The 25,257-nt window shown below is 29.9% G+C and overlaps 8 protein-coding genes and 1 pseudogene across 12 annotated transcripts; 2 read left to right on the top strand and 7 right to left on the bottom strand.

The window, feature by feature from the left end:
- Positions 1-202: 202 nt before the first annotated feature.
- LOC124491957 (5' nucleotidase C) lies at positions 203-12,910 on the bottom strand. The gene is made up of 10 exons (XM_047054695.2): positions 12,309-12,910; positions 11,986-12,236; positions 11,774-11,920; positions 11,567-11,698; positions 11,345-11,505; positions 11,182-11,283; positions 11,036-11,121; positions 2,268-2,459; positions 1,317-1,574; positions 203-1,232 (listed from the first exon to the last, which is right to left on the bottom strand). The coding sequence occupies exons 1-10, from the start codon at positions 12,682-12,684 to the stop codon at positions 778-780; spliced, it is 2,160 nt and encodes a 719-aa protein (XP_046910651.2). The 5' UTR covers positions 12,685-12,910; the 3' UTR covers positions 203-777.
- On the bottom strand, positions 4,164-5,604 carry LOC124491950 (uncharacterized). Its single transcript, XM_047054688.2, has one exon. It carries the CDS (start codon positions 5,602-5,604, stop codon positions 4,348-4,350), a length of 1,257 nt encoding a protein of 418 aa, XP_046910644.1. The 3' UTR covers positions 4,164-4,347.
- On the bottom strand, positions 5,817-7,088 carry LOC124491949 (uncharacterized). The gene has a single exon (XM_047054687.2). The coding sequence runs from the start codon at positions 7,051-7,053 to the stop codon at positions 5,836-5,838; it is 1,218 nt and encodes a 405-aa protein (XP_046910643.2). The 5' UTR covers positions 7,054-7,088; the 3' UTR covers positions 5,817-5,835.
- On the top strand, positions 9,124-10,479 carry LOC124491956 (uncharacterized). The gene is made up of 2 exons (XM_047054694.2): positions 9,124-9,385; positions 9,461-10,479. Exons 1-2 carry the CDS (start codon positions 9,377-9,379, stop codon positions 10,325-10,327), a joined length of 876 nt encoding a protein of 291 aa, XP_046910650.1. The 5' UTR covers positions 9,124-9,376; the 3' UTR covers positions 10,328-10,479.
- A 112-nt stretch (positions 12,911-13,022) lies between the features above and the next one.
- On the bottom strand, positions 13,023-15,436 carry LOC124491948 (uncharacterized). 5 transcript variants are annotated; one of them, XM_047054682.2, is made up of 2 exons: positions 14,964-15,436; positions 13,023-14,870 (listed from the first exon to the last, which is right to left on the bottom strand). In XM_047054682.2, the coding sequence occupies exon 2, from the start codon at positions 14,830-14,832 to the stop codon at positions 13,552-13,554; it is 1,281 nt and encodes a 426-aa protein (XP_046910638.1). In that variant the 5' UTR covers positions 14,833-14,870; positions 14,964-15,436; the 3' UTR covers positions 13,023-13,551. The 5 variants fall into 5 exon arrangements, with proteins under 5 accessions (XP_046910638.1, XP_046910642.1, XP_046910641.1 ...); XM_047054686.2 differs by having other exon boundaries at positions 13,023-14,866; positions 15,014-15,196; XM_047054685.2 differs by having other exon boundaries at positions 15,014-15,196.
- Positions 15,437-15,660: 224 nt separating this feature from the next.
- Bin1 (histone deacetylase complex subunit SAP18) lies at positions 15,661-16,545 on the top strand. The gene is made up of 3 exons (XM_075735430.1): positions 15,661-15,693; positions 15,755-15,835; positions 15,905-16,545. The coding sequence occupies exons 2-3, from the start codon at positions 15,758-15,760 to the stop codon at positions 16,403-16,405; spliced, it is 579 nt and encodes a 192-aa protein (XP_075591545.1). The 5' UTR covers positions 15,661-15,693; positions 15,755-15,757; the 3' UTR covers positions 16,406-16,545.
- LOC124491963 (engulfment and cell motility protein 2-like) lies at positions 16,450-20,980 on the bottom strand (annotated as a pseudogene).
- Positions 20,981-21,078: 98 nt separating this feature from the next.
- Positions 21,079-25,207, bottom strand: LOC124491959 (phosphatidate cytidylyltransferase, mitochondrial). The gene is made up of 5 exons (XM_075735429.1): positions 24,466-25,207; positions 21,922-22,022; positions 21,569-21,858; positions 21,370-21,501; positions 21,079-21,310 (listed from the first exon to the last, which is right to left on the bottom strand). Exons 1-5 carry the CDS (start codon positions 25,157-25,159, stop codon positions 21,229-21,231), a joined length of 1,299 nt encoding a protein of 432 aa, XP_075591544.1. The 5' UTR covers positions 25,160-25,207; the 3' UTR covers positions 21,079-21,228.
- On the bottom strand, positions 22,131-25,208 carry LOC124491955 (uncharacterized). The gene is made up of 5 exons (XM_047054692.2): positions 23,582-25,208; positions 23,178-23,488; positions 22,848-23,108; positions 22,700-22,775; positions 22,131-22,621 (listed from the first exon to the last, which is right to left on the bottom strand). Exons 1-5 carry the CDS (start codon positions 23,692-23,694, stop codon positions 22,294-22,296), a joined length of 1,089 nt encoding a protein of 362 aa, XP_046910648.1. The 5' UTR covers positions 23,695-25,208; the 3' UTR covers positions 22,131-22,293.
- Positions 25,209-25,257: the final 49 nt, after the last annotated feature.

The following is a 25,257-nucleotide window of genomic DNA, read 5'->3' on the forward strand; positions in this document are numbered from 1 at the left end:
TTCCACCGATTATTAAAAAAAAAAACAAAATAATGAAAACAGAATTATGTAAATTTTTTATTATTAATAATTTTTTTTTCTCAGAGTATTTTCAATAAAAACTCGTTAATAATATAAATATTAAAGAAGACGAAGACATAAATTAATGTTGTTGTTGTTTGTTTGTTTGTTTGTTTCACAACAGAATTCAATATATCAATCATTTTTTGTATGTAAATTCTGTTTTATTGGAGAGAAAAAAAAATTGTGTGTGTTTTTAATATACCACCAAAAATTATTCTGTGTGTGTGTGTCTGTGGACCCTAAATGTTTTCTTTGTGGTTGAAATTTTTTTTTCTTTTTTTGGCCACTTTATAAATCGTTCTGTTGTGTATGTGTGTGTGTGTGTGGATGGATATATTGAAAAGAAACAAGAAACAAGAAAATCCAGAAAAACAATAGACAAAACATGAATTGGAAAAAAAACATCGACGATAATTGTATTCTTTAATGCCTAAATTTTGTTTGTTGATTAAATTTTTTTTTCTGTTTTGTGGTGTTTTTTTTTGATTTTTTCTTCTTCATGTTTTTTTTTGGAAAAAAAGAGTTGTATACATAAATTGAAAATCAAATTATTCATCATAATGATGGTGCATAATGGGAAGGAAAAAAAAGTTGTAAAGACATTACATTTTGTATTTATGATTTTTTTTTTGAGAGAGAGAGAGAGAGATAATTGTAGTAATTATTGTTGCCAAACAAAATTTTGTTTATTATTTTTTGTTTTGTTTTTTGTTTCTATAAGAAATAATCCGGTGTACGTCTGGTAACATGTGGTTCACCACGTTTTGGTGCAGGATCAAATTGTAAGAATGTATAATTTAATGTATCATCTAATTCCATGATTGCAGCCTGATTACCACAACGATAACAATAATTTGGTGCTGAAAATATTGTAACAACATTATGATCATGACACCAATTAAAACCTTCCATTACTAATTGATGAGCACGTGCAACCAATGTTAGGCCATTTGTATGATTAAATGTTTCTGATATATCATGACCAAAAGTATAGCCAGCACCACGTGGTGAAATGCCCCAACCACCACGATCATCTGGATCCGACCATAATAGATCACACATCGGTCCTTCATGTGGTACCTCTTGTAAACGATCCAAAGCACGTATATGATCCAATGTATCAATCGATGGTGAAAGGCCACCATGTAAACAGAATATTTGTCTATCAACTAATTTACAATTCAAATTAAAAAAAGATATAATTAATTCAACAATTAGAAACAATTAAACCATACACAACAACAACAACATACCCAAAGCGGTTAATGGTAGATAATCAAAAAGATCGGTAAAATATTTCCATACATTCGATGTACCATATTTACGTAAACATTCATCATAGAAACCATATACTTGTGTAATTTGTCTGGATTCATGATTACCACGTAATATTGTTATCCGATCCTTATAACGAACTTTTAATGCAACCAATAATGTAACCGTTTCTACGGAATAATAACCACGATCAACATAATCACCCATAAATAGGTAATTTGTATCTGGTAATCGGCCTGTGATAGAAAAAAAAAACAATCGATTTAGATAAAAAAAACAACATTATTAAATGAATATAAAACATGTGTAAAATGTATTTTTTTCTCAATTTAGGCTACAATAAAAAAAAAAATTTTCCCCATCATTTCAACAAATAAATTCTCTATATAATATCTAGATGACCATTGCAAATGAATCTGTATGTGTTTTTCTTTGCAAAAAAAAAATGTTTTCTTTTGTTACATATACACCACCACCTGTCAATCATATATAGAGGACACACAGATAAGATAATTTGAGAATTTATTTTTCTCAAACCAGACAAAATAACATTTTTTTTACAGCTGATTATATATGATATTTTATATTTTATTATCGTGTTTTTCTTTCTTTAAATCTCTGATTTTTTTTCTAAAAAAAAAATGATATTCATCTATATTTTAAACAGAAAAAAAATTATTGTTATGACTTTTTTATTGTTATGTTTTTCAATGTAAAAAAAAACAAATTGATATGAAAAGGATCTAAAATCATATCATTCTCGTGATGTAAAAATTTTTTTTTTCTTAAAAAAACCTAATTTGGTCATAAGGTTAAACAATAACAAACAACAAGACTACAACCCTACAAATGAATAGAAATTTTTTTTTCTAAACACACATCTTTTGAATTTTTCACAAAAAATCATTATCTAAAAATAATATACATACCACCAATACGAAATAATTCCATTAGATCATGAAATTGTCCATGCACATCGCCACAAACAGTAACTGGACATTTAACATCCTGTACATTTGATTCATTTGTCAATATATCTCTAGCTTTGTCACATAATTGTTTCACTTGTGATTCAGTCAATTGTTTACATTCCATTAATTGTTCAATCCATTGATCTAGATCTTTATTAAATTGTAACATATCACCACCAGCACCGCTGGATATCTGTAATGTTGTTGTTGATGTTGGCGTTGTTGCTGCTGCTGTTTGTTGATTAACCGTTGTTGATGATGATGTATTATTATTATTATTATTAACAGTATTAATCGTTGTCGATGATTCATTATCGGATTTATTTACAGCTGCAGTGTTTGTTGTTGTTGTTGAGCCACCACTAGCGGCTGGATCACCACTTGAATTTGAAGACATTATTGTTACAATAATCTTGAATAACTTTTTTTTGTTGTTGTTATTTCAATGGATAAATCTTGTTTTTATTTTTATTTTCACTTCCGAATGACCTAATAATATTATTAGTAGTATGATGATCCAAGAAAAAAACTTTTTTGCAACATAAAAAAGGCAATAATAGAAAGATTCTTGTCGTGTATTATTTTTTTTAATATTCACACTTTTTGAATCACTAAAAATAGAATCAGGGAATGGATGGAATTATGAACAAAAGAGAGAAAAAAAAAGAAAATTAGTGACATTGAAAACAAAACAAATTGGTATAAACGAGCAAGAGAATGTGGGTAACAATGATATTTGGGTGTGTGTGTGTGTGTGCGTGTGTGTTTATCTGGAAAATGGGTACAAAATTTTATAATAATAATAGAATCTAGCACGAGAAAATGCATGCTGTATGAAAATTTTTCATCTGTGACCAACACACACACGAATTATTCTTTACTTACCCAAAAAAAAAAGAAATTTTTTTCTTTATAAATTTGTAACAGAATTTTACAGTGCAAAAAAAATTAAATGATGCAACTAAGGGACAAGTTTCATCGAAAACCAGCCAAAAGAAAAAAATCAAAATCAAAAACAATTATCGATATATTTGATTTTGATGATGACGATGACGATGACGATGATGATGATGATAGTAAAAACAGATGAAAAAAATGGAAGGTAAAAGTTTGCTTAAAAAATTGATTGTATTTGTAATTCCTATTGGCAAATATTATTGCCGGTTATTATTAATTTTGATAAAAATAAATATATATATGTGCAAAAAAAAAGAAAAACACTAAAACGAATAGTGATAATGATGATGAGAGATAAAATTAATTATCAACACGAAAATTCCAATTTCAACGAAAAAAAAAACTTTGAAATCCAAACGTGTTTTCTTTAGATGCAATGAATGAGTCAAAAATTATAATAAACGATGTAATGTAATAATAATACAATGAAAAAAGAAAACCAAAAAAAAAAATAAAAAATAAAAAAAAAAAAAATACTCAGGGCAGATATTATTTTAGCGACATTCAATCGAACCAACGAACAAAACGCATACAAACAGCAAACAGCACAGAACACAGGCAAGGAGATTTTTTTTTCCACTGAAAGAAGAGGAAAATGGATATGAGGTATGTGAGAGTGGCAATACACACACACACACACACACTTATTGAATGAATGACCCAAATTGGTAGTGGCAAGATTAATCATCATTATTTTTTTATTTTTATTTTTTTTTTTTTGAAATCAATTGTAACATTAATCTTTGCTATTACAATGGCTACTATTATTATTACTACTACCACTATGGGGTGACTATTGAGGATTTACGCCCTTTTCAAAAACGGTAACAGTCACAATTGATTTTGTTTTCTATGTTCTGGCGACGAATTCAATTTTATTTAATACTTTTATTCAGTTGTGGTCAGAATGTTATTACGTATCTACTAAATTAACGAATGTCTGATGGAATTTATATTTGTTTGCTACTACTACTAAACTTAAAAGTATATAGGTGAGTATATGTTTGAAGAAAAATGTCGGCATTTTGAAAAGTAGGTTCTCATGACCATTCAATAGATGGCGCAACAATTGGAAATATTTTTAATTTTCCATTTGAATTTTCATTCCACGAGTTTGATGAATCAATGTTGCATAACTGGCAATGAAACAAATCCAATCCAATATGAATTTCAAATCGATATGCAAAACATCAAACAAAAGAAGATGAAATGATTGTTGATAAATGTTCATCTCTTTGAATTTCAAAACTTTTGAACATTTCAATGGTGATGAATTCGTACTTGTTGTCATTGTTGTCGATGGTAATGTTTGATTTGGACGAACTTTACGTAATTTTCTCAACATAAATCCTTCGATTCGATTGAAATTTTGTAAAACTTTACGATTCATTGTTGAAAGACCAAACCAAAATATCATTTGTTGGATGATATCGGAAAAATAGTAAAGATTTAATGGAAAATCAGCCATTGCCACATCGTTTAATGTTATTGTTACAACGGTAGATGTATATACCATATGAATGGTTAACAATATCGAACAAATCGGTTGCAGTCGATTATTCAATTCAGCAAGATTTTTCATTTCTTCAAAAAGATCACGACATTTTATGATTGATGATTGATTTTTCAATGTATGACGTGTTCGTGGTTGTTGTTCATTTATTTTACCAAATTTTTCAAATGAAGCCGATATTTTACAACGTGACGTTTGCCGCACACATAAACTTTGACATTTTCTTTTATTAGACAATTCAATGGCTTGTTTTTCAATATCATCATCTAGATATCGTTGACGGATTTGTTCCAAAACACGAAAATTAGCCAATTGTATGAAATACAACAAAATCCATGTAATTGAACGATACAATACGATCATTTGAATTGCAAAAAATGTTGGTAAATTGTATGAATCGAATAATAGAAAACTTCGTAGCCAAATAAAAACTGTTGGAATCATAAATGGAGCCATAAAAATCAGAATCATATCTTGCAATGAAATTTGAATCGATGCAAATGTGGATGATTGTAAATGACGAAATAATCGATGTCCATAAATCAAATAAGTGATAACATAATAAAGACAAATTCCTGGAAATATAAATAAACCACACGATTTAATGAAATAATACATTAGATATTGATCGGATGATTTTAATCTTGTTAATCGACCATTGAATGGTTTTTGATCATTCAATACATATAATGTGGCCAAATTGATCACCAGATTTATTGACCAATTCAATATGTTAATTGAATTATTCAATTTTAATGGTCGTAATTGTATGCCAATGATGCCAAAAGTATTGAGCAATAATTCAAGTAATCGATGATGTTCCATATTCGATCGTAGCTATTAATAAATGATTGGAATCATTTTTGGGCTGAATATCAAATTTTGTTTCATCGATCAACTATTTTTTTTTTTAATTTTATCTCAATTACAGATGACAGAATATAATTCTAATTATCAGTACACACTGTAAGTATTATGTTGTTTTCTAATTTCCTCTTTTCATTTTTTTTTGTTTGTTTTGTTTTTCTATAATTCAGAGGTGACATGATGACATTTTCAAAGCCAACGTGTTTGATGGATCAATGTTGCATAACTGGCAATGAAACATATCCAATCCAATAGGAATTTCAAATCGATACGCATAACATCAAACAAAAGAAGATAAAATGATTGTTGATAAATGTTCATCTCTTTGAATTTCAAAACTTTTGAACATTTCAATGGTGATAAATTTGTTGTCGAAGGTAATGTTTGATTTGGGTGGACTTTACGTAATTTTCTCAACATAAATCCTTCGATTTGATCGAAATTCTGTAAAACTTTACGATTTAATGTTAAAAGACCAAACCAGACGGAGATTCGAAATAGAATTTCAACAAAATATCCTAGGTTATAGGGAAAATCAGCCATAGCAATATCATTCAATAATATTGTTACGACAGCAGATGTATGTACCAGATGAAGAGTGGTCAATATGGAAAACATTGGCTGCAGCCGATTATTCAATTCAGCAAGATCTTTCATTTCTTCAAAAAGATCACGACATTTCGTTATTGATGATTGATTCTTCAACGTATGACGAATGGGATCGTTTCTTTTTCCGATTTTTTCCAATGAAGCCGATATCGAAGAAATGCATCGTGATTGCCGCCGCAAACATAAACTTTGACATTTTCTTCCATTAGCTAATTGTTTTTCAATATCATCATGTAGATATCGTTGACGAATTTGTTCCAAAACACGAAGATTAGCCAATTGATTGAAATACAACAGAATCCATGTAACGGAACGATAAAATGTAAATATTTCAATTGCAAATAATGTTTGTAAATTAAATGAATCAAATGGTAGATAATTTCGTAGACAAAGAAAAAACATTGGAATCACAAATGCAACAATAATCACTATGTTTTCAACTCTTTTAGGAATTTTAATCGATGCAAATCTGGATGATTGCAATTGACTTATTAATCGATGACCATAAATCCAATAAGTGATAACATAAAAAAGACAGATGATTGGAAATATGATTTTTGCACAAATTTTAACATAATAATACATTAAATATTGATCGGATGATATTAAACTAGCCAATCGACTATGGAATGGTTTTTGATCATTCAATAAATACAATGTGGCAACAATAATTAAATTGTTTAATGACCAATTCAAGATGCTCAATACATTATTCCATTGTAATGGTCGTAATTGTACACCAAGTATGCCGAATGTATTTAATAATAATCGAATCATACGATGTTGTTGTTCCATCATGATCCATTGATCAATGTGACTAAGAACTAATTGTTTTGTTGTCATAATTTATATATAATAAATTATAGATGTTCGATATAAGATGATTGTCATTTTTTTTTCTAATTTCCTTTTTCTTTTTTTGTTTTGTTTTGTTTATCAAATTCATTTGAAACGAATGACAAGACAAGACATGACAATATTTAGTTATTCGTTTGATAAATAATTGTTACATAACCGGCAATAAAAATGATCCAATCCATGAATAGAGCAAAATCAATGATGAAAAAATCAAACATTATTAGTTGAAATGATTCACGAAAAATTTCCATTTCTTTATATTTGAAAATTTTTTTCCTCTTCAATCCAGTTGTAATTGAACGTAATGATTTTTGTATTGAATTTTCAATCCGATCAAATTCCATGATAACAATTTTGTTGGCCATACAAAGTCCAATCCAAAGACTAATACGTATTGGTAATTCAATTAAACATTTATAACTAGATTCAAGATTGAATGCAGCCAAATCGGTTGTAGAAAGAATAATAAATGATGAACTATCCAAAATATGTAAGCATAATAAATATGATAAAATCGATTGTATCCGTGTGTTTAAATCGGCCAATTGTTTAACATTGATGAATAAATTTTTACATTTGATCAAATAATTTGAAATTGTTCGCTTATGGCCTGATGATGATGATGATGATAATGATGATTCTAAATATCGATCTCGGATCTGACGTAATGCATTCAAATTTACAATCTGATGATAATATAATAGAATCCATGTGACGGATTCATAAAAATAGAATATTTCAAGAGAAATTATGTTAAATATCGATGATTTTTGAAATTTTTCTACTCCAATGAAACAAAAAATATTTGTTAAAATTGTTGCGACCATTAATACAAGAATTGATTGATTTTGTGAAAATTGTATCGATGATGAATACGTTGTTGATTGAAGACATTGAATAAATTGATGGCCATTGGCGAAATAGATCAATATGTAACCAGAATAAATGAGTGGAAATATTAAATTTTTATTTAATTTATCAAATTGACTAATCATATAACGATTCAATGTGGTAAGGAATTCTTTTCGTTGTGAATAAAATATTTCCGATTGAAATACATGGACAATGAAAATGTTGATTAAAATGTTGACGATGAAATTGCTGGCACTACGAATTTCATTCAATTTTATCGGCTTCAATTGAATACCAACAAAGCTAATGGAAATAATGAATTTTTTTTCAATTTCAATTTTCAAATATAAAAAAAAATAATAATGAAACCTACCCATAAGTATTTATGATAAGATTCAACAATCGATTCGTATCTGGTTGTTGTTCATTGTCCATTTTGTTTCTTTCTGTCTATGCTGTCCGAATTGATGAATATTTTTCATTGTTTTATTGAATTTCGAATCAATTTGCTAAAATTAATAATGAGATCTTGGTGGCAACACACTGTGTACTTGAAAAATGTATCAAAATTATTGATTATTGATTTTCCCAAAAATGAAATGAAACATTTTTCATTTCTATTTATCGATCGATCATTAGAATAGAATTCATTTATAAGATAGACATTTTAATATAATTGAATCGATAAATTCCAAATATGGAATAGCAAAAAAAAAAACCACCACCCTAATGTTTTGTTCATAAATATTCATGAACATTTATTGTGTAATAAGATAAAATTAACATAAAAACAATAATAATTAAATATATACCTGTTTTTGAAATAAAATAAAAAAAAATTGATTGATCGCACCTTTCGAAAAAAAAGAGAGTGAAAGGGGTTCATTTCACGATTTTTTTTTATCATTTTATAAATTCACTGCTGCTGCTGTTGTTGTTGTTGTTGTTGTTGATGTGAAAGTTGAATAAACCAGATTTATATCAGGTTTTTTTTCCAGGAAAATTCGCCTCATCAACAAAAAAAAATTTTTTTTTTTTTTTTTTGATTATAATAATCATATCATATATAATAATTGATCAATTCTGGATCGTGTTTAATTTTTTTTTTATTTATCCAAAGGTCAATGGCAAATTTAGATGTCTAATTTATTCTATAGATCTGTATAGTGAAAGTGGCCAATGACCAATGGATGTTTGGACCGGTCCTAAAGAATCGGTTTTTTTTTTGCTTGTTTCGAGAATAGATCAATGACCGGATTTTGTAATTTTATAAAATTGCCCAATCAACATCTATTCACAGACTAGCTATATAAATGATGATCGATTCTATGTATTGGAATTCATTCAAGCAAACCAGTTGATACAAAAGCATCAAATTCATTTCATCTTTGAACAAAAAACAAAAAAAAAAATGAAATTCGTAAGTCTTACCTTTCGAATGGATGTCTGGATGGTTTTTTTTGTGATTTTAACCGTTTCTTCTTTTTTTTTCTAGACATTGTTTTGCGCAATTTTCATGACATTTACCAATGTCATCTTGTCATATAGATATGATGATCAATATCAAGCTGAATTACAATCCGCACCAACACCACAGCAACAACCACAATCAATGGTTAGCTATGCATCCGAAACATCTGATGGTTATGTACCAGCCGGTAGTATAAGTATTCCAAGAGGATATCGACAAATGCAAACAAATGGTGGACAAACATATCAATCAACACAATCGGTTTTCCAGAAAATTGGCGATAATGAATCATCATATACAGCATCCATTCGTGGCGCACAACGTAACGTTAAAGTCATTGATATTCCATCCACATTTTCAATGCCAGCCGAAACAATGACCATACAAGTTCCACCAAGTTCACAGCCATTAACATTCATTTTGAAATCTCGTTCAAGCCAATTAAATTTACAATCTTCACATCAATCGGAACCTGGTTCATATAAAGAAACAAATTCCGAAGATGGATTACAAGTTCTGGTACATTCAGTAACTCGTCCTATATTGCATGAAATACGTGAAATTATCACACCATATCGTAGGGTAACACAAGAAGTTAAACCGGTACAAGAAACTGCTGAAACATTGATTGCACAAGATAAACGTAGTGGTTACAGTAACAATAAAAACAATGGACAATCATTATCAGCTAACAAACCAAAACAACAACCAAATGTTTTGGCACAAAAACCATTGAAATTAGCACCACAATCACAACAACAAAAAAATTACAACACTCAGGTTCAACAACAATCTTCAACAATGACGAAACCGGTGCCAAAACAACAACAACAACAACAATCAATAAATCGTCCTGCACCAATGGCAGCACAAAAACCGAAAACTTATTAAGAAGCGAAAAAAAAATTTGATATCCACTGATGATCCAAAAAAAATAATGAAGGATTTAAAAAAAAAATTCATTAAATATTTTTAAAAATTTAAAAAAAAAATTTTTTAATTCACAATGCAATTAAATTAATCTTTGGTAAATAAATAAAAAATGGCTAATCATGCATTCATTGATCTATATCTATCTAGCTTTTGGAAATTCACCACGATGAATCAATTCCACTTGTGAGATACGTGTTTCATGTGGTAATAGACCACGTCGTGGTAGAAACGTATGTTTCAATGAATATTTTAGTAAATTTGTCACTTGAGACATGTAAATATCTGAATAACGAAAAAGGCGGCGAGAAAAATATGTTGGATTATGATGTGTACGAAAAATCGAACCAAATTGTGGATTGAACAATGTTTTCGCTTCAAAACGTAATGCATCTCGTTGTTGTATCAATTGATTCAGTATGGCTTCATCCAAATTATTTTCATTACCTTCATCGACTAATTGTTGCAGTGCTTGTAATGCTGAAACGGCTTCTTTAAATTCCGGACTATTATGTGTTTCAATTTCTTTTTCCAATTCAGCAATAATGGCACCAGTACGCCAACCAAAATCCAACGTTATATCAGCCAAATCGGAATAAATTTGATCACCAAAATATATGACACGATTCGAATTCCAACCGGTCATTTTGAGCAATCCGGATACGGTACCTTCCATGTAGATTTTATCTCTATCCAATGTTGATACACGATTCCAATTCATACGATCATTGCCCAAGTTGAACGTTCGAAATGGTCTAGATATGATATGATATGAATTTGTATTTGAAAATTGACAAAATCTAAAAAAAAAATACCTTGATTCTTTTTTAAAAAATGAAGGCTTACGAGCCTGTACGACGATCACATCGAACAATGAACGCCAATCATCACCAATCATATATTTCATTCCATTGTCACTGTCAAAAATTAGAACAATCAATAAATTGAATAATTCAATCAATTTGCAATTATACATACACAAAATGAAACGGTGAATTGGTGATGAGAAATACTTTTTTATTATGTTTTCGAAGATGTTCCATAAACACTGGTAAACGTTCATTTTTTTCCAAATAATCGGGCATTTTTTGTAAATCAACCATTTTATGTATAACTGGATGAATACTTCTTATGGCATTCTGAAAGAATTTCATTTTATTCAATTAGTATTTTACTTATAAAAAAAATCATTTCACTTACGGTTACATCATGATAAAGAATTTCCGGATAATAAGATATATTATTCTGTATAAAATATTCAGTCACATTTGATAGTAGGCACATTTCTGGTACGGAAAATAAATCATTCAATTGTTTCATTCGTACATTTTCCTTTTTGTTTGTTACAGATAAAAAAAATGATTATTATTAAATAGAAAGAATATCCGAGAATTTTCTCATTCATACTTCATAATTATCACCACGAATATATTGCCTTGGTATATAAAGACCATTATAAAGACGTATAATTTCATAACTAGGTACTGGCGATAATCCACGATACACTGAACCTAATTGTATCTGATGAAATGTGTCAATTTTCATTAGAAAACCCTGTACGAAAAAAAGAAACAAAAAATTATTTCGGATCATCATAATCATTCAAAAATCAGACATACATTTTCAATATCATAATGAAGACCACGAATAGCAAAATCTGGAATGTAATCAAGTAATTCAATATCTTTTGGATATTGAAATTTATTAATCAAAACATCACGTCCTAAATCATAGATAAGATAATCGAGTGATTCTTTATAACAGGCCAATGTATAATCATAATCAAAACCATAGATATCGATATCAGATAATGATAATTCATTATTAGTGAAAACACCTTTTGAATCGACTTCACCACCACTATAGGTAGCTGGCAATACAAATGAATCAATGATTAATGATGAAAGCGAAAACAAAAAAAAAATTTTCAATCAAATCAAACCTTTAAATGTTGATTTATAAATTTCAAGAATTTCTGTTTTTGTAAAAAAATTATTTTTTATTTCAATATCAGTGATGAATTTATCATCATCATCACTGCTGCTGCTGCTATTGTTATTATTCGTAAATGGACGCTTCAATTGTCGATTCGTTGATTGTATTAAATTCGTATTCGTAAATATCACATTTGGCGAATGGCTAATAACATTGTTATTAAAATTTGTAGCTAATGTTTGTAAAGCTCTACATTTTACAAGACTAGATTGATTGATTCTATTGATGGTAAACATCATTGTTTGATTGATTGTCTTTGTTACCAGTTTGATTGGCGATATGGATGTTGATGGCCATTTCAGTAGCCTAATATTCATCATCATCGAACACCAAAAAAAAAAAAATGAATTTTTTTTAATCAAAGGAGAATTTTGTAAAAGAAGAAATACATTCACAAAAATTTTTGTTGCCCACAATTTCAAGGATGTGTAGCAACATAGAGAAAAAAAATACAACAAAAAAAATTTTTTTCACGGCACCACGATGTCATTTACAAATTTTATAAACAAAAAACTTATGATGAATCCATTCATATCAAACATGATACAATGACATGATCATTGGTGGTGGTGATTTGTCATCCAAAATTTTTTTTTTTGTTTGTTCTTATTAAAAAGGAAATGGGGCAAATTTTTTTTTTTTAAATCACCATCTTCAAAAAAAAAAGAAAAAAAATTATTTTTATTCGAATATCAATGAAACAATGAATGCATGTAATGGGTTGACAATAACCAGAAAGAAAAAATTGAAAATTAATCAAAAACTTTTTAAAATTTTTTTTTTGTTCAATGAAAATAAAATGAAATTTTACACATTTTATCAATTATTAAGAAAAAATCCAAATCAAAATAAAGAAATGTTTTACAAATTTCACAACTTTACTGTGTATGTGTGTGTGTGTGTGTGCTTGTTTGATGTATGTAAAGATGATGATGATGATGGTGATGGTGATTTGAAACCTCGATAAAATACACATTTCATTTAAATCAATCAATCAATTTATATATTGACGACTATGTCATCTGGCTATGTCTTCTTCTTCTGGTTGGTGTTGTTGTATTATATTATTAATATGAGAGATAAAATGATTTTTTGAAACAAAAAAAAAAGAAAAAAAAATTTGTACCAAAGTGTGTAGATTCTGTTTTTGTTTTTTCATTCACCACATTCCAATATGACATGTTTTCTGACTAAGCTTCAGTCAATTGTTCATCATCATTTATATTACTAGCGGTTATATTGATAATTGTTGGTTTACCACTTTTATTACTATTATCATTATCATCACCAGCATTTAGAATTGTTTCATTTTTTTGATTTGTCAATTCTTTCGATTGTTGTTGTTGTTGTTGTTTTTCAATTGTTGATTCTGAATTTGCTGTTGTTGTTGTGGTTGATTCTTTCTCTGTATCGATTCGTGCAATTTTTATTGGTTTCAAATTATCATCATCATCACCACCATCATCATCATTGTCGTTATCGACTTTAGCGACATCATTATTTTCATCATCAATAGATTTTTCTTGTTCTTCATGTTGCTTTCGTTTTTGTGTTGTTTCATTCGATTCTTTTTCACCATCATTATCATCATTATTCGTTTCTTCTTCCACTACTACATCATCATTATTTTCATGATTATCATCATTTGTTTCATCATCATTATCATTCTGTTGAATTACAAATGATGGCCAAAAACCATCTACCAATTTTCGTAGTTTAATCTCAATCTTTGATCTACAAGGACTGATTTCATATCTTGATTCATTGGAATTAATTTCCTTATACAATTTAAATGTAACATTCGTTATGGCTGTCGGTAGATTACATATCCAATTCAATGAATTATCTGTCAATATAATATTGATATCATCTTCATAAAATAAAAATGAACGATTCTCCATCAATTTAATGTTCGGTACATGTATAACAATATTGACATATTTATCATCTTGATACCAATTATAATCCAATGATATTGGTTCTATTATCGATGCTTCTGGATGATTTGGATTATTCGTACGTGTCTGAGTGATTGTTATGGCTTCTGTACTATTTTCTTTCGATTCAAATTCAGCAGCCGACAATAAATTGTTAAGCTCATTCTTTGCATCATGTAATGATACAATACCAATAAATGATTTAGGTCGATTACCATTTTTATCTGGTATTATTTCCAAACTATGCCATCGTTTACGATCAGCTTTTTTCAAATTGATTACCAATTTCGATGTATCCACTGCCCAATTACTATCCGGTACGACAACCGTTTTGTATAGATTAAAATGCATACGAAATTGTCTACCATCCAATAATTGACACATGACATCAAGTGCATCATTAATAATTGTGACTTTTACATCATTCTCTTTAAGATTTGCTATTCGAATCGTTATGATTACATGCGATGTTGTTTGATACCAATCATATGGTACACGGGCGTTTCCAAAATTACCCGGACTTTGTTCCAACATTTTTTTCTTTTTGTTTTGTTCACGTTGAAGAATTCTACCTGAATGAAAAATAGAAAAACTTTTAATTAATGAAACAAATATTGTGAAAATTTGATATTTCAGAAACTTTTTCCATCTAAAAAAAATCATACCAAAATAGAATTGGATAACACTTTATAGACGTTATGCAAATATCAATTACCGGGTTCAATTGATTAATTATAATTATTAAATTGTATCGATAAATTGATATTTAGCCGTTATTTCTTTTATTTGGTCCAATGATAATAATTTTGTTTCAATCAAAAGTACAAAAATAACGATAAAAGCCAACGCAAAGAAAAATTGAAACACAGTCGGATAGTGTCGAAAGACACGAGATGGAGACGAGGATGTATGGCTCACAGTTGAGAGCATTATCGCTTATTTTTTTTTTTTTTTTTTGGACACATAAATGAATGGATACAACAACAACACACAACACATACACAGATAGATGTTGATATATCAACTCATTGCAAAGCTAACGGCATTGATAATTGTTGTGAATTATTTGTAGTAGTGGTGTGGTTGTAACAAGTTAATGCCGATCATCATCATCATCATCATCAATTCTCAGTATGACGAATGAAGAACGCGCGCGCTCGCTAGAACGTAGTAGTAACCCTATTTTTCTCAGTTTTTTTTACATGCATGAATATGAGCATTTCATAAACATATGTACAACAAACAGATTGTGAATGTGTATTGCATTTAAAAATTGTGAATATACGGTATTAAATGTATGCCAAATGAAATATTAGGGTAATGGACAACACTATCGATAGAAATTTTTTTTTTGGCTATTCAACATCTTTTATAATCTTTACCGGCTGATATACTGTAATTTAATAGTTTTTTGTCAGTTCGAATTTATAATTAATTAATCATAATATAAAAATAGACAATGTCATCGATGGTAGCTAATCAATCTGCTCGATCAGGTCCTATGGCTAACAATGAAGATAATGTTGATCGTGAAAAGGTATGTTTTATAATGTATATTCAAATGAATTTGACTAAAAAAAAAAAAAAAATTTCTCCCATAATAAAGAAATGTCCATTATTATTGCGTGTGTTCATAAATACAAGCGGTAGACATTATCATCTTTCCGAATATAGTCGTGGTAATGTACCGAGTAAAGAGGTACAGATCTATACATGGATGGATGCAACATTGAAAGAATTAACCGGCCTGGTCAAAGAAGTAAACCAAGATGCACGAAAACCTGGTACACGATTCGAATTTGCTCTAGTATTTCCTGATGCACGTAATCCAATGTATCGAATTCGAGAGATCGGCATGACAATTAATGGACGAAAAGAACCAGATGATATGAAAACATTGGCACAATCACGATTTCAGATTGGCGATTTTCTCGATGTAGCCATTTCTAGTGGCAATGGTCCAACACGCGAATCTGATCATGATCGATCTCGTTCAGATCGGATACCACTTGGTGGTGGTGGTGGCGGATCTTCAGCACGTTCTCGTTATAATGGTGATCGTGATCATTTCGGTGATCGACGTGATCGTAGAGATCGTCCTTATTAAGATTGTCGACATTCTTTTTTTCTGCTCTCAATTCATCGAATACATTTTGTATACAATGTTTCTAATCATCATCGATATATTTTTTTTTTCTTAATTTTTTGCTTATATTTATAATTGTAAAATAAAATTTAAAAAAATAATTATTGAATCGGTTGTTCAAGTGCAGATTTTGGATCATCACGATTTAGTAGAAAATGTGCCTGAATTCGGGCCATTGAAATTGGCCGTGGATATGTACGGCGAACATGGCGAACAAATTCATCACCATCACTTGATGAAGTTGTAGGAAAAAATCTTAAAAAGGCTCGCTTTAATTGTCGGTCACTAGCATCATCGATGAGCATTTTAACATCAACACGGCCAGGCCTAGTTAATGTATCGTCCAATAATTTCAAATGATTTGTAGTCATCATTAGTATACGGGCATCTGATCCAACTACACCGTCTAATGTATTTAAAAGGCCAGAATATGTAACACGTGATAGGCCTTCCCAGCGTTCTGGATGTCCATCATCTGTTCGTGGCCGTACTGAACAATCAATATCTTCGAGTAATACAAGCGAATCTTTTGGTGCTGTATTGACTAGATGTAAAAGACGATCATCGGTTAATGATGGATCGGATAGATTAAGTACACAAATTGAATAATTAAGATGGCCGGCCAATGCAAATATGAATGAAGATTTTCCAGATCCAGGTGGTCCATGCAATAGGTAACCACGACGATATGGTATACCACGTTTATGATACCATTCAGCTGATGATAAAAATCTTTCCACATCATTCACTAGTGTTTCGGCTACACCATCATCAAGTATGACTGAATCAATCGGTCGTTTTGAACGTGCCTGTCCGAAAACTCTCCATTCATGTCCAAACGGTACATATGTGGCCGTTTTATTTGCAGCTTCAGCCAATGCAATTGTTCGTGCTTCATCAAATATATAACTGAATATAGATTTATCACGACCTAAAGTGGTCAACGTAACCACTTCATATGGTCGACCGGCCAAAGCATCCATTTGTTCACGTACACGTTCACAGCGAAATATTGCACCACGATAACGAAAAAAATGTATACCCGGTGATGGAATATATGCAAAACGTGTGGAAATTCTGCCAGCTTCATCTTCATAAAATTCTGTACACATTGAAACATGTTGTGTTCGATATGATTGTCTTGTGATCCATTCCAAAATCCATTGATAACTTTTATCTAATTAAGATTTTTTTTCCAGAAAAAAATCAGCTTAGTAATAAACAAACAAAAAAAAAAATAGTGAATCAATATCAAACCTTTAGAATTAACTTCACATGTAACGAATGCATAACGTCGAACACCGGCCCAAGCAATAATAGCAGCTTTACGACCAGCAGCTAAAGCTGCCGTCAAACCTACTAGACCGAAACCGGCGCCAAAATAAGGATTATTCTGGAGCGATCCGATTAATTCACCGATAGCCATATCGTTCAGAAATTAAAAAAAAAATCATGACCAAACGACTATTTCAACTGAATAGATATAACTTGAATTTTGAAATTTTTTTTTATAAATAAAACTTTTTTTTGAAAAATAATCTGCAGTATATAAAAAATGATGCTTGTAAATAATAAATGGTTATAAAAAAATTAATTATAAAATGAAATAATAGATAATTATTGCAATGATAATAATTTCAAATTAATTCCACTTCCACGATCGATCAAATGGATGCCAAACTAGTATGATGTTGTGGTCGATATTCAAAATCATAATCTGGTGGTGATGGTGGCAATTCTGGTGCTTGATCCGGTATATTTAGGCCTTCAATATCAAGCAATCGAAGTTTAACATCTAAATCTAATAACATTTCAACATCTTTTTTCGTTTCATTACTTGTCATATCTTGTTGTAGTAATGAATTCAGGCCATCAATCCAATAATCAAATATTTCTGGTTTTCCAGCAACAAAACATAATGGTTGTGGTTGTTGTCCATTGATTGAATCATCATCACGTGGTATAAGTGCAAATGCCAATGACATGGTGGTTTTTTTACCTTTTGAATCACGCATATGTGGACATTCTTTACCCACAACCAAACGTCCAGCATCAGCAATGTCAAATTTAGAAGTAAGTTTTTCATCTAGATTTTTACAATCTTCATCCACATCACCATACAATAATGTTTTATGATTTGGTGATAGACGACAATACCAGAATTTATCCTTTAATCGTTGACCTATATGAAAATGATGAAAATAAAAGAAACTGATTCAGTTTTTTTTCCTACATACCTTTGGCAGTGTATTTATCAAATCTTGTACCACGAACAAGATAATTTAGACGATTTTGTCGTACTATAGTGGTCATTTCAGGCAATAATAATCGTTTCAATTCTTGAATTGCAGGCATTTCTTCTTTACGTTGTTCACGTTTCAAACGTTCTTCACGCCAACGATGTGATATTTCTGTATAACTTATTTTGGATAATTCTTTTTGGAAATTTTCAAAAGAAACTGTAGCATTTGGATTGGCAAGAATTTTGTGAAATTTTTCTGCTAAAAAATCACACGCTATATCTAGATCATTGAAAGTAGCATGAATTTCATGCCATGTTCGATTGAATAATGATAATCCAATGCTGAAAAATTCTTCTAATGGTTCTTCATGTTTCAATAACATTGGATAAAATTCATGTCCTTCATCACGTGGTGGTTTTCCAATGCCCAACAGTTTAACAATCAATGAAAGTATTCGAAATGATGCAATAATCAATGGACAATCATATGGCCGAGTTTCACCGGATGATGATTGATTGGCCATTATAAAACGAACAAATGATTCATTGTGTTTGCCCGAATAATAGCAAAGAAGATTTAGTATCCATAATCCGGGTGGATCAATAAAAATTTCGGCTGGTGTAGCTGGCGAACCATTCGGTTTGGATGGTAATAGCCCGAATCTATCAATAGTTTCATTGTTATTAAGCATAAGAAGTGTATCATTAAATGTATTTGATTTATTTGATACTGTTGAATTTGAACGATTCAAACCACTACCGGTGCTCGTATTGGAAGATTGATTTGCCGTTGTCGTTGTCGTTGTACTGTTTGTATTGAATTGATTCTTAATTAAATTATCCATTTCACTATCATAATTTCGACGTATTTCACGCCATTTTTCATTCGTTTGTTCTGGTGTAGCAACTTTAGTTAATTGTTCATCATATGAACGAAGTAATAATGTTTGCAATACATATAATTGATGTGTAATTTCACTTCCATTATCACTATTATGAAATTTTTTGAAAAAAATTTAGAAATTTTTATCAAACAAATATGACACGAATAACTTACGTAACATAACGAAGTATAGTTTCTTTGAATATTCGAAATTGATCACGCCGTTTAGATGGATCCAGATTCTGAATAATAGCATTGATTAAAGCCAATACATTTTGTTGAATATCCGGATATTTTTCATGTTCCAATAAAAGTGATAATTTTTTTATCGGTAATTGTTCACGAATAATGGGCAGAAATAATTTAGCCGCATTTAAAATGGCTGATTCCAATATACTCAATGATAGAATGAGAATTCGACGTTCAGCATCTGGTATCATTGGTGCCGACATTGATAAATGATTGGATTGTTGTTGTTGTTGTTGCTGAGATGGTTGAACTAAAATCATAAATCTATTACTAGAAATCAATTCAATAATACGTTCGATGAAATTTTTTTCGATTACAGCAGTCTGTCCAAACCAACGTATTATATCATGTTCCATAATTTTGGCAATGATATCCAGAATGTAGTGTAATTCAAATTCATTGAATTTATTTGCTACAAACGATGTAATAAGCAATTGAAATCCTTTTTGTTCATCGAATTCGGCCACAAACGCTTGATCTGATGCATAAACACAAATTTTCTTCAATAATGGCAAACGATCTTGACATGTCCATTCACGTAATGATTGTTGAAATTCTTCCAATAATTTCGATACAACATAACGAACTGAATAATATAGTTCAATAACGGCACCTTGTGTAAAACATGAACGATATTGATGTTCTTCAGTGATAAATCGGAACAAATGTTGCGTTTCATCCAATGTCATGATAAGTGAATATTCTTTTTTCGGATCAAGATTCCAGAATTCTCGGCTATAATCAATGATTGATTGAATAGATGTTTTTTGACCTTTTGGCAGTTGATATAGAAACCAATTTAACTAAATCGTAAAATAATCGTTAACAATATTATTACATTTCGTGATCGTGACTACGATAATACCTTATCCGATGATTTATTCTCATCTTTTAGTTCGGGATGAAGTTGTATGGCAAATTTTATGAGACTATTACCACCACCACCAGCACCACTATTATCTTTACCTATGGATAAATTTGAATCCATTTTAATCAATTTTTTTTTCGTTGTTGAGAATCGAAACTTTTTCAATAAAATCTTTGGTTCGGTGGTGGTTTGTCGTTGTTATTGTTGCTGTCATAAATTTGTTAATGATAATAATAATAATATCATGAATGACAGTTATATTTTCTACCAAAACATTTCCTTTCGATTTGTCATGAAGGAGGAGTCTATTGAACCAATACAAAATTGTATGGTATATCGGTTTATGATGACCAGATTGGTGATCACGTGATCAAATTTTATTCAATATTAAAGTATGAATAATTTTTAATGAAAAAAAAAAATTTATATATTCATTTTAATTAACAAAATTCTTTTTTTTTATCGTAAATACAAATTTGGAATTCAACTATATAATAGTATAGAGTTGTATACACATCTCTCCCTTTGTGGATATAGAAAATTCAACGATATTTATAATGTTTTTGTTGGCCATCATCCAAAGGTAAATAAATCGAACATAATCCAAAAAATTGATTAATTGAGCTATGGAAAAAAAAATTTTGATAAATTAGATAAGTTGTAAAAATCAATAATCGATTTACCTATTCATCACATAATGATGAATGATTGGTTCGAAAATAAATTGCACCAAAGCATACCAAATGATGGCCATAATAGTGCCAATCATTGCACCATGAATACATTGATGTACATGATGATATAATAGATATGTTCTATAACAAAAAATGTGAAAATTTCATTACAAAAATCAATCAACCAATTTGAAATCATAACCATTACCTTGAATGGAATACAAATGCAAAGCTAATCAGATCAATACAAATGAGCATAAAACAGAACCAATATGGTTTCAAACGGCTAAGACGAAAACAAACACAAAATGATGAATAAGTAACAAAGAATGCCATAAATTGACAATGACTTGATGGCCATCCATATGATGATGATGATGATGATCCCGATGAAGTAAATTGATCACGAAATTTATTCGCTGGTCTATCGGCTTGTACATGATTTTTGAGTAAATAATTGATTGCTTCATTAATTAGTTGCCCAATAAAGAATAAAATCTGTAGCAAAAAAAAAATAATAAAATCAAATTGGAATAATTTAATTCAATCAAAATTACAAACCACATGAATGTCACGGACAAAAATGGTCAATGTAAAAAATGCAATAATAATGGCAAATGGTAGTAATGATACAAAGGCTAGAAAATTTCCATACAAATCACCTGTAAATGATATTAATCAATAAATAAATGAAATGATTAATGAAATTATCGATTAATTACCTTTTGGATAAACTACCAATGTTAATGAAAGTGTTTTCCATTCTTCGGACATGATGATTCAATCGATCGAATGTTTTTAAACAATACCGATATGGAGAAATATAAAACAGTGTGTGTGTTTTGTTGATCAACATATGTGTTAGTCATAAAAATTATCGATAGTATCGTCTTCTAAATCCTAGCCATTATTATCGAAAATCATCATTCTTCATCATGAATTTGTTACGGTTGTCATTGCCATTGTGGATGATTTGAATGGATAAGGTAAAAGCCAAAGAATCTTGGGAATATTACCAAACATTTCGCGTAAAATAATCGAACGATTTTTTGATATTGGCTGTAATGATGTCATTCTTGTGGTGGCTGTATTATTATCGAAATTATTATCCATTCTTCGTGATGCATAATAATCACGATAATTTATACCATTGCCTGATGATGAATTATTATTGAAAATATTTTGTAATTGATCAAAGAATACGGCTATGGAAAATATTCCCAATACAAATGATGCCAATGTGATTAGACCAATGTGTACACTATGGAAATAATGTGTGTGTTTGTGAAACTACTACATTTGAAACATTTCAAAACAAAATTAAAAAAAAAAAACATACATTCGAATTGGAATACCAGGAGGCATTAGTATTAATGAAAAAATGATCGATCCAACTGTATAGAGACAACCAATGACTATTTAGTTCAAACAAAAAAAAATCATATTAAATGAATCAAAAATGAAACAACAACAACCTCGATACTTACAGGCATATGATGTGAATTGTAGAAAATATTTTTGATTATATTGGCCAACACAATTATTGATCCATGGACAATGATGATCCATACGTAATATACAATGACGACATATATGACAATGATGTGCACCGGGTGGCCGATAATGATGGCAATGTTTACAATATGTCCAATCTAATTCGTACATATAATTTGGCTGAATATTTTCAAAATTTTCCGCCACTGGATACATTTGTCCATTGAAATCAATCGATGTTGGATCGATAATGTCTGAAAGAAGAGAGCAAAAAATTGCAAATTTAATTATCAAAACATTTTTTTGTTCTCTCGAAAACTTACAATCAATTTCACCAAAATTTTGTGATTGTTGTTGTTGTTGTTGTTGATGATTATGATCACCATTTACTACTAGATCAATCGAACAATCATTCGTCATTGTAGTAACGACCGGAAACGATTGATGATCAGATGGTAATCGTTTCACCGATGTTTGACGACAATGTTGTTGTTGTTGTTGTTGACGGCCACGACGACTACGACGTTGGCGATCAATACGTCCAGCATCGGAAAATACACACATTAAATGTGACCAGATAATCATAAAAAGGCATATTTGATAAATACCAATTAATGATACATAAGGTATAATACTGACAGATGGACATGGGAAGTGGAAGAAAAAAAAATTTTCGAAATTTTTTTTTTTATTATTTAAAATAAAACAAAACATGACCTGAAATTACCTGAAATATGAATATGGAACAATGTAAAAAATGTAAACAAAATCTACATAACCGATTAGACCGTAAAAAAATGCAAAACAAATCATTCCAAATGGTTCAAAATTAAAAGCCATTGTTGTTGTTGTTGTTGTTTTTGATCGATTTATAATCAAATATCAAAAAAAAAAAAATTTCCATTCATTTCATCCAATTCCAATTTCAACTATTACAATCATCATCACCAGCATCATCAATTAATCTCGGGATACACCTCAACAAAAATGAAAAAAAAATCAGTCAATGATGTATATGTGAAAATGGCGCAGACGTACGATGAATTCGGATCAAACATTCGATTTGATATATATATAGTAAACAGACTTGAATCTTTTTAATCCGAAATTCAATCAAATCAATCACTAATCAGATTCGTCAAGAGATTTGATTGGATTAGGTTGATGATGATGATGATGGTAAACTTTTAAACATTTTTACAATTTTCTCCCAACTATAAACAATCGATTTGGTTGGGCCAGCAGTGAAAAAACCTTTTATCGTTTGTGTTGCAGATGATCTAAATACAATCCATTGTATTGCACGTTCTACATAACGACGATATTCTAAATCAGATGCAACCGAATGCATTAAATCTTCGATATCAAATTGATGTACAATTTTTCGTGTATGCCATCGATTTCTTGTATATTTTCGAAGCGTATTTTCAGCCAACCATTTTTGACCAATATATAATTGAACTGTTTTTGGTAATAAATTCAAATGCCATTGAATAGAATTATTTGAATAATTTTGTTCAAAATTCCAATCCAAATCATTTGGTTGATGTTCTGAGCATCGTAATAGATTTTTAAAACGATCACATTGAATTAATGGTTGATAAATATGACGAAATCGTTCCATTTGTGGCCATACAATTTTTTCCACTTTTGAACGATCTTCACCAAACCACATACGAAAATCACCGGAATAACTTAGATTAGCAATAGTCATATAAAGCTGTTTTTCGGTAAATTTTTCTGGCAACAAAAGTAATGCAGCATGCAATGCACTATGACGATTCAATTCAATAGCATTGTATAGATTACGAACGGAAAAATCTTGTTCATCATTTGATTTGATATTTTCATGTAGAACCAATATTGGTTTATGTAATCGACCACTTAGATAAAGAGTTTCCCAATCCAGTAGATCGTTGAGAAAATCTTCAGTAGAAATTATACCATATTTAATGAATAGATCCGATTCGATTGGAACCAATGTATTGTAGTAGATTTTTGCAGCAAATTTCCGTTGTATATTTGCAACGTTTTTTGGACCAAAATAACGTAAACCAGAATAATGTGACCAATTTTTCGACATATTAGCTCGATGCCATCTGATTGGATCATCAACAGCTAAAACTAAATCGACCATTCGAGATTTCGATGATGGCAATGGTGGTGACGGTGTATTATTGACCGTGTTGCCATTTTGAATACTTTGATCAAATACAGCCGAACCATAAGCAAAACAATAGGATATTTCATCATGTAATGGAAAAATGTTTTGCAAAGATTTTAATTTCTGTACATTACGAATCATTTCGTTGAAAACAAAAACAATTCGAATTTGTGAGATCACAAATGATTGTGTGGGTCACATGTGTGTTCTTCTCATGTGCGTATAACGCGGCTATTTAG

This window comes from Dermatophagoides farinae, chromosome 1 (assembly GCF_024713945.1).
Source record: "Dermatophagoides farinae isolate YC_2012a chromosome 1, ASM2471394v1, whole genome shotgun sequence".
Taxonomy (NCBI): Eukaryota; Metazoa; Arthropoda; class Arachnida; order Sarcoptiformes; family Pyroglyphidae; genus Dermatophagoides; species Dermatophagoides farinae.

Excerpts from the sequence above, each read along its gene's own strand:
- LOC124491955 (XM_047054692.2), bottom strand. The coding sequence starts at position 23,694 with ATGGCTTTTAATTTTGAACCATTTGGAATGATTTGTTTTGCATTTTTT. Across the intron at positions 23,489-23,581 it reads GTTCCATATTCATATTTCAG|TATTATACCTTATGTATCAT; the intron begins GTAATTTCAGGT and ends TCCATCTGTCAG. Across the intron at positions 22,622-22,699 it reads CCTGGTATTCCAATTCGAAT|TGTACACATTGGTCTAATCA; the intron begins GTATGTTTTTTT and ends TTATTTCCATAG.
- LOC124491957 (XM_047054695.2), bottom strand. The coding sequence starts at position 12,684 with ATGATGATGAATATTAGGCTACTGAAATGGCCATCAACATCCATATCG. Across the intron at positions 2,460-11,035 it reads AGATAAAATCTACATGGAAG|ATCTAGATCAATGGATTGAA; the intron begins GTACCGTATCCG and ends AATTTAATAAAG. Across the intron at positions 1,233-1,316 it reads TCTACCATTAACCGCTTTGG|TTGATAGACAAATATTCTGT; the intron begins GTATGTTGTTGT and ends ATTGTAAATTAG.
- LOC124491948 (XM_047054682.2), bottom strand. The coding sequence starts at position 14,832 with ATGTTGGAACAAAGTCCGGGTAATTTTGGAAACGCCCGTGTACCATAT.
- Bin1 (XM_075735430.1), top strand. The coding sequence starts at position 15,758 with ATGTCATCGATGGTAGCTAATCAATCTGCTCGATCAGGTCCTATGGCT. Across the intron at positions 15,836-15,904 it reads ATAATGTTGATCGTGAAAAG|AAATGTCCATTATTATTGCG; the intron begins GTATGTTTTATA and ends CCCATAATAAAG.
- LOC124491949 (XM_047054687.2), bottom strand. The coding sequence starts at position 7,053 with ATGATGGAACAACAACATCGTATGATTCGATTATTATTAAATACATTC.
- LOC124491959 (XM_075735429.1), bottom strand. The coding sequence starts at position 25,159 with ATGATTCGTAATGTACAGAAATTAAAATCTTTGCAAAACATTTTTCCA. Across the intron at positions 22,023-24,465 it reads GCCACAAATGGAACGATTTC|GTGATTTGTATGGAAATTTT; the intron begins GTCATATTTATC and ends TATCATTTACAG. Across the intron at positions 21,859-21,921 it reads TTGTCCGTGACATTCATGTG|ATTTTATTCTTTATTGGGCA; the intron begins GTTTGTAATTTT and ends TTTTTGCTACAG.
- LOC124491950 (XM_047054688.2), bottom strand. The coding sequence starts at position 5,604 with ATGGAACATCATCGATTACTTGAATTATTGCTCAATACTTTTGGCATC.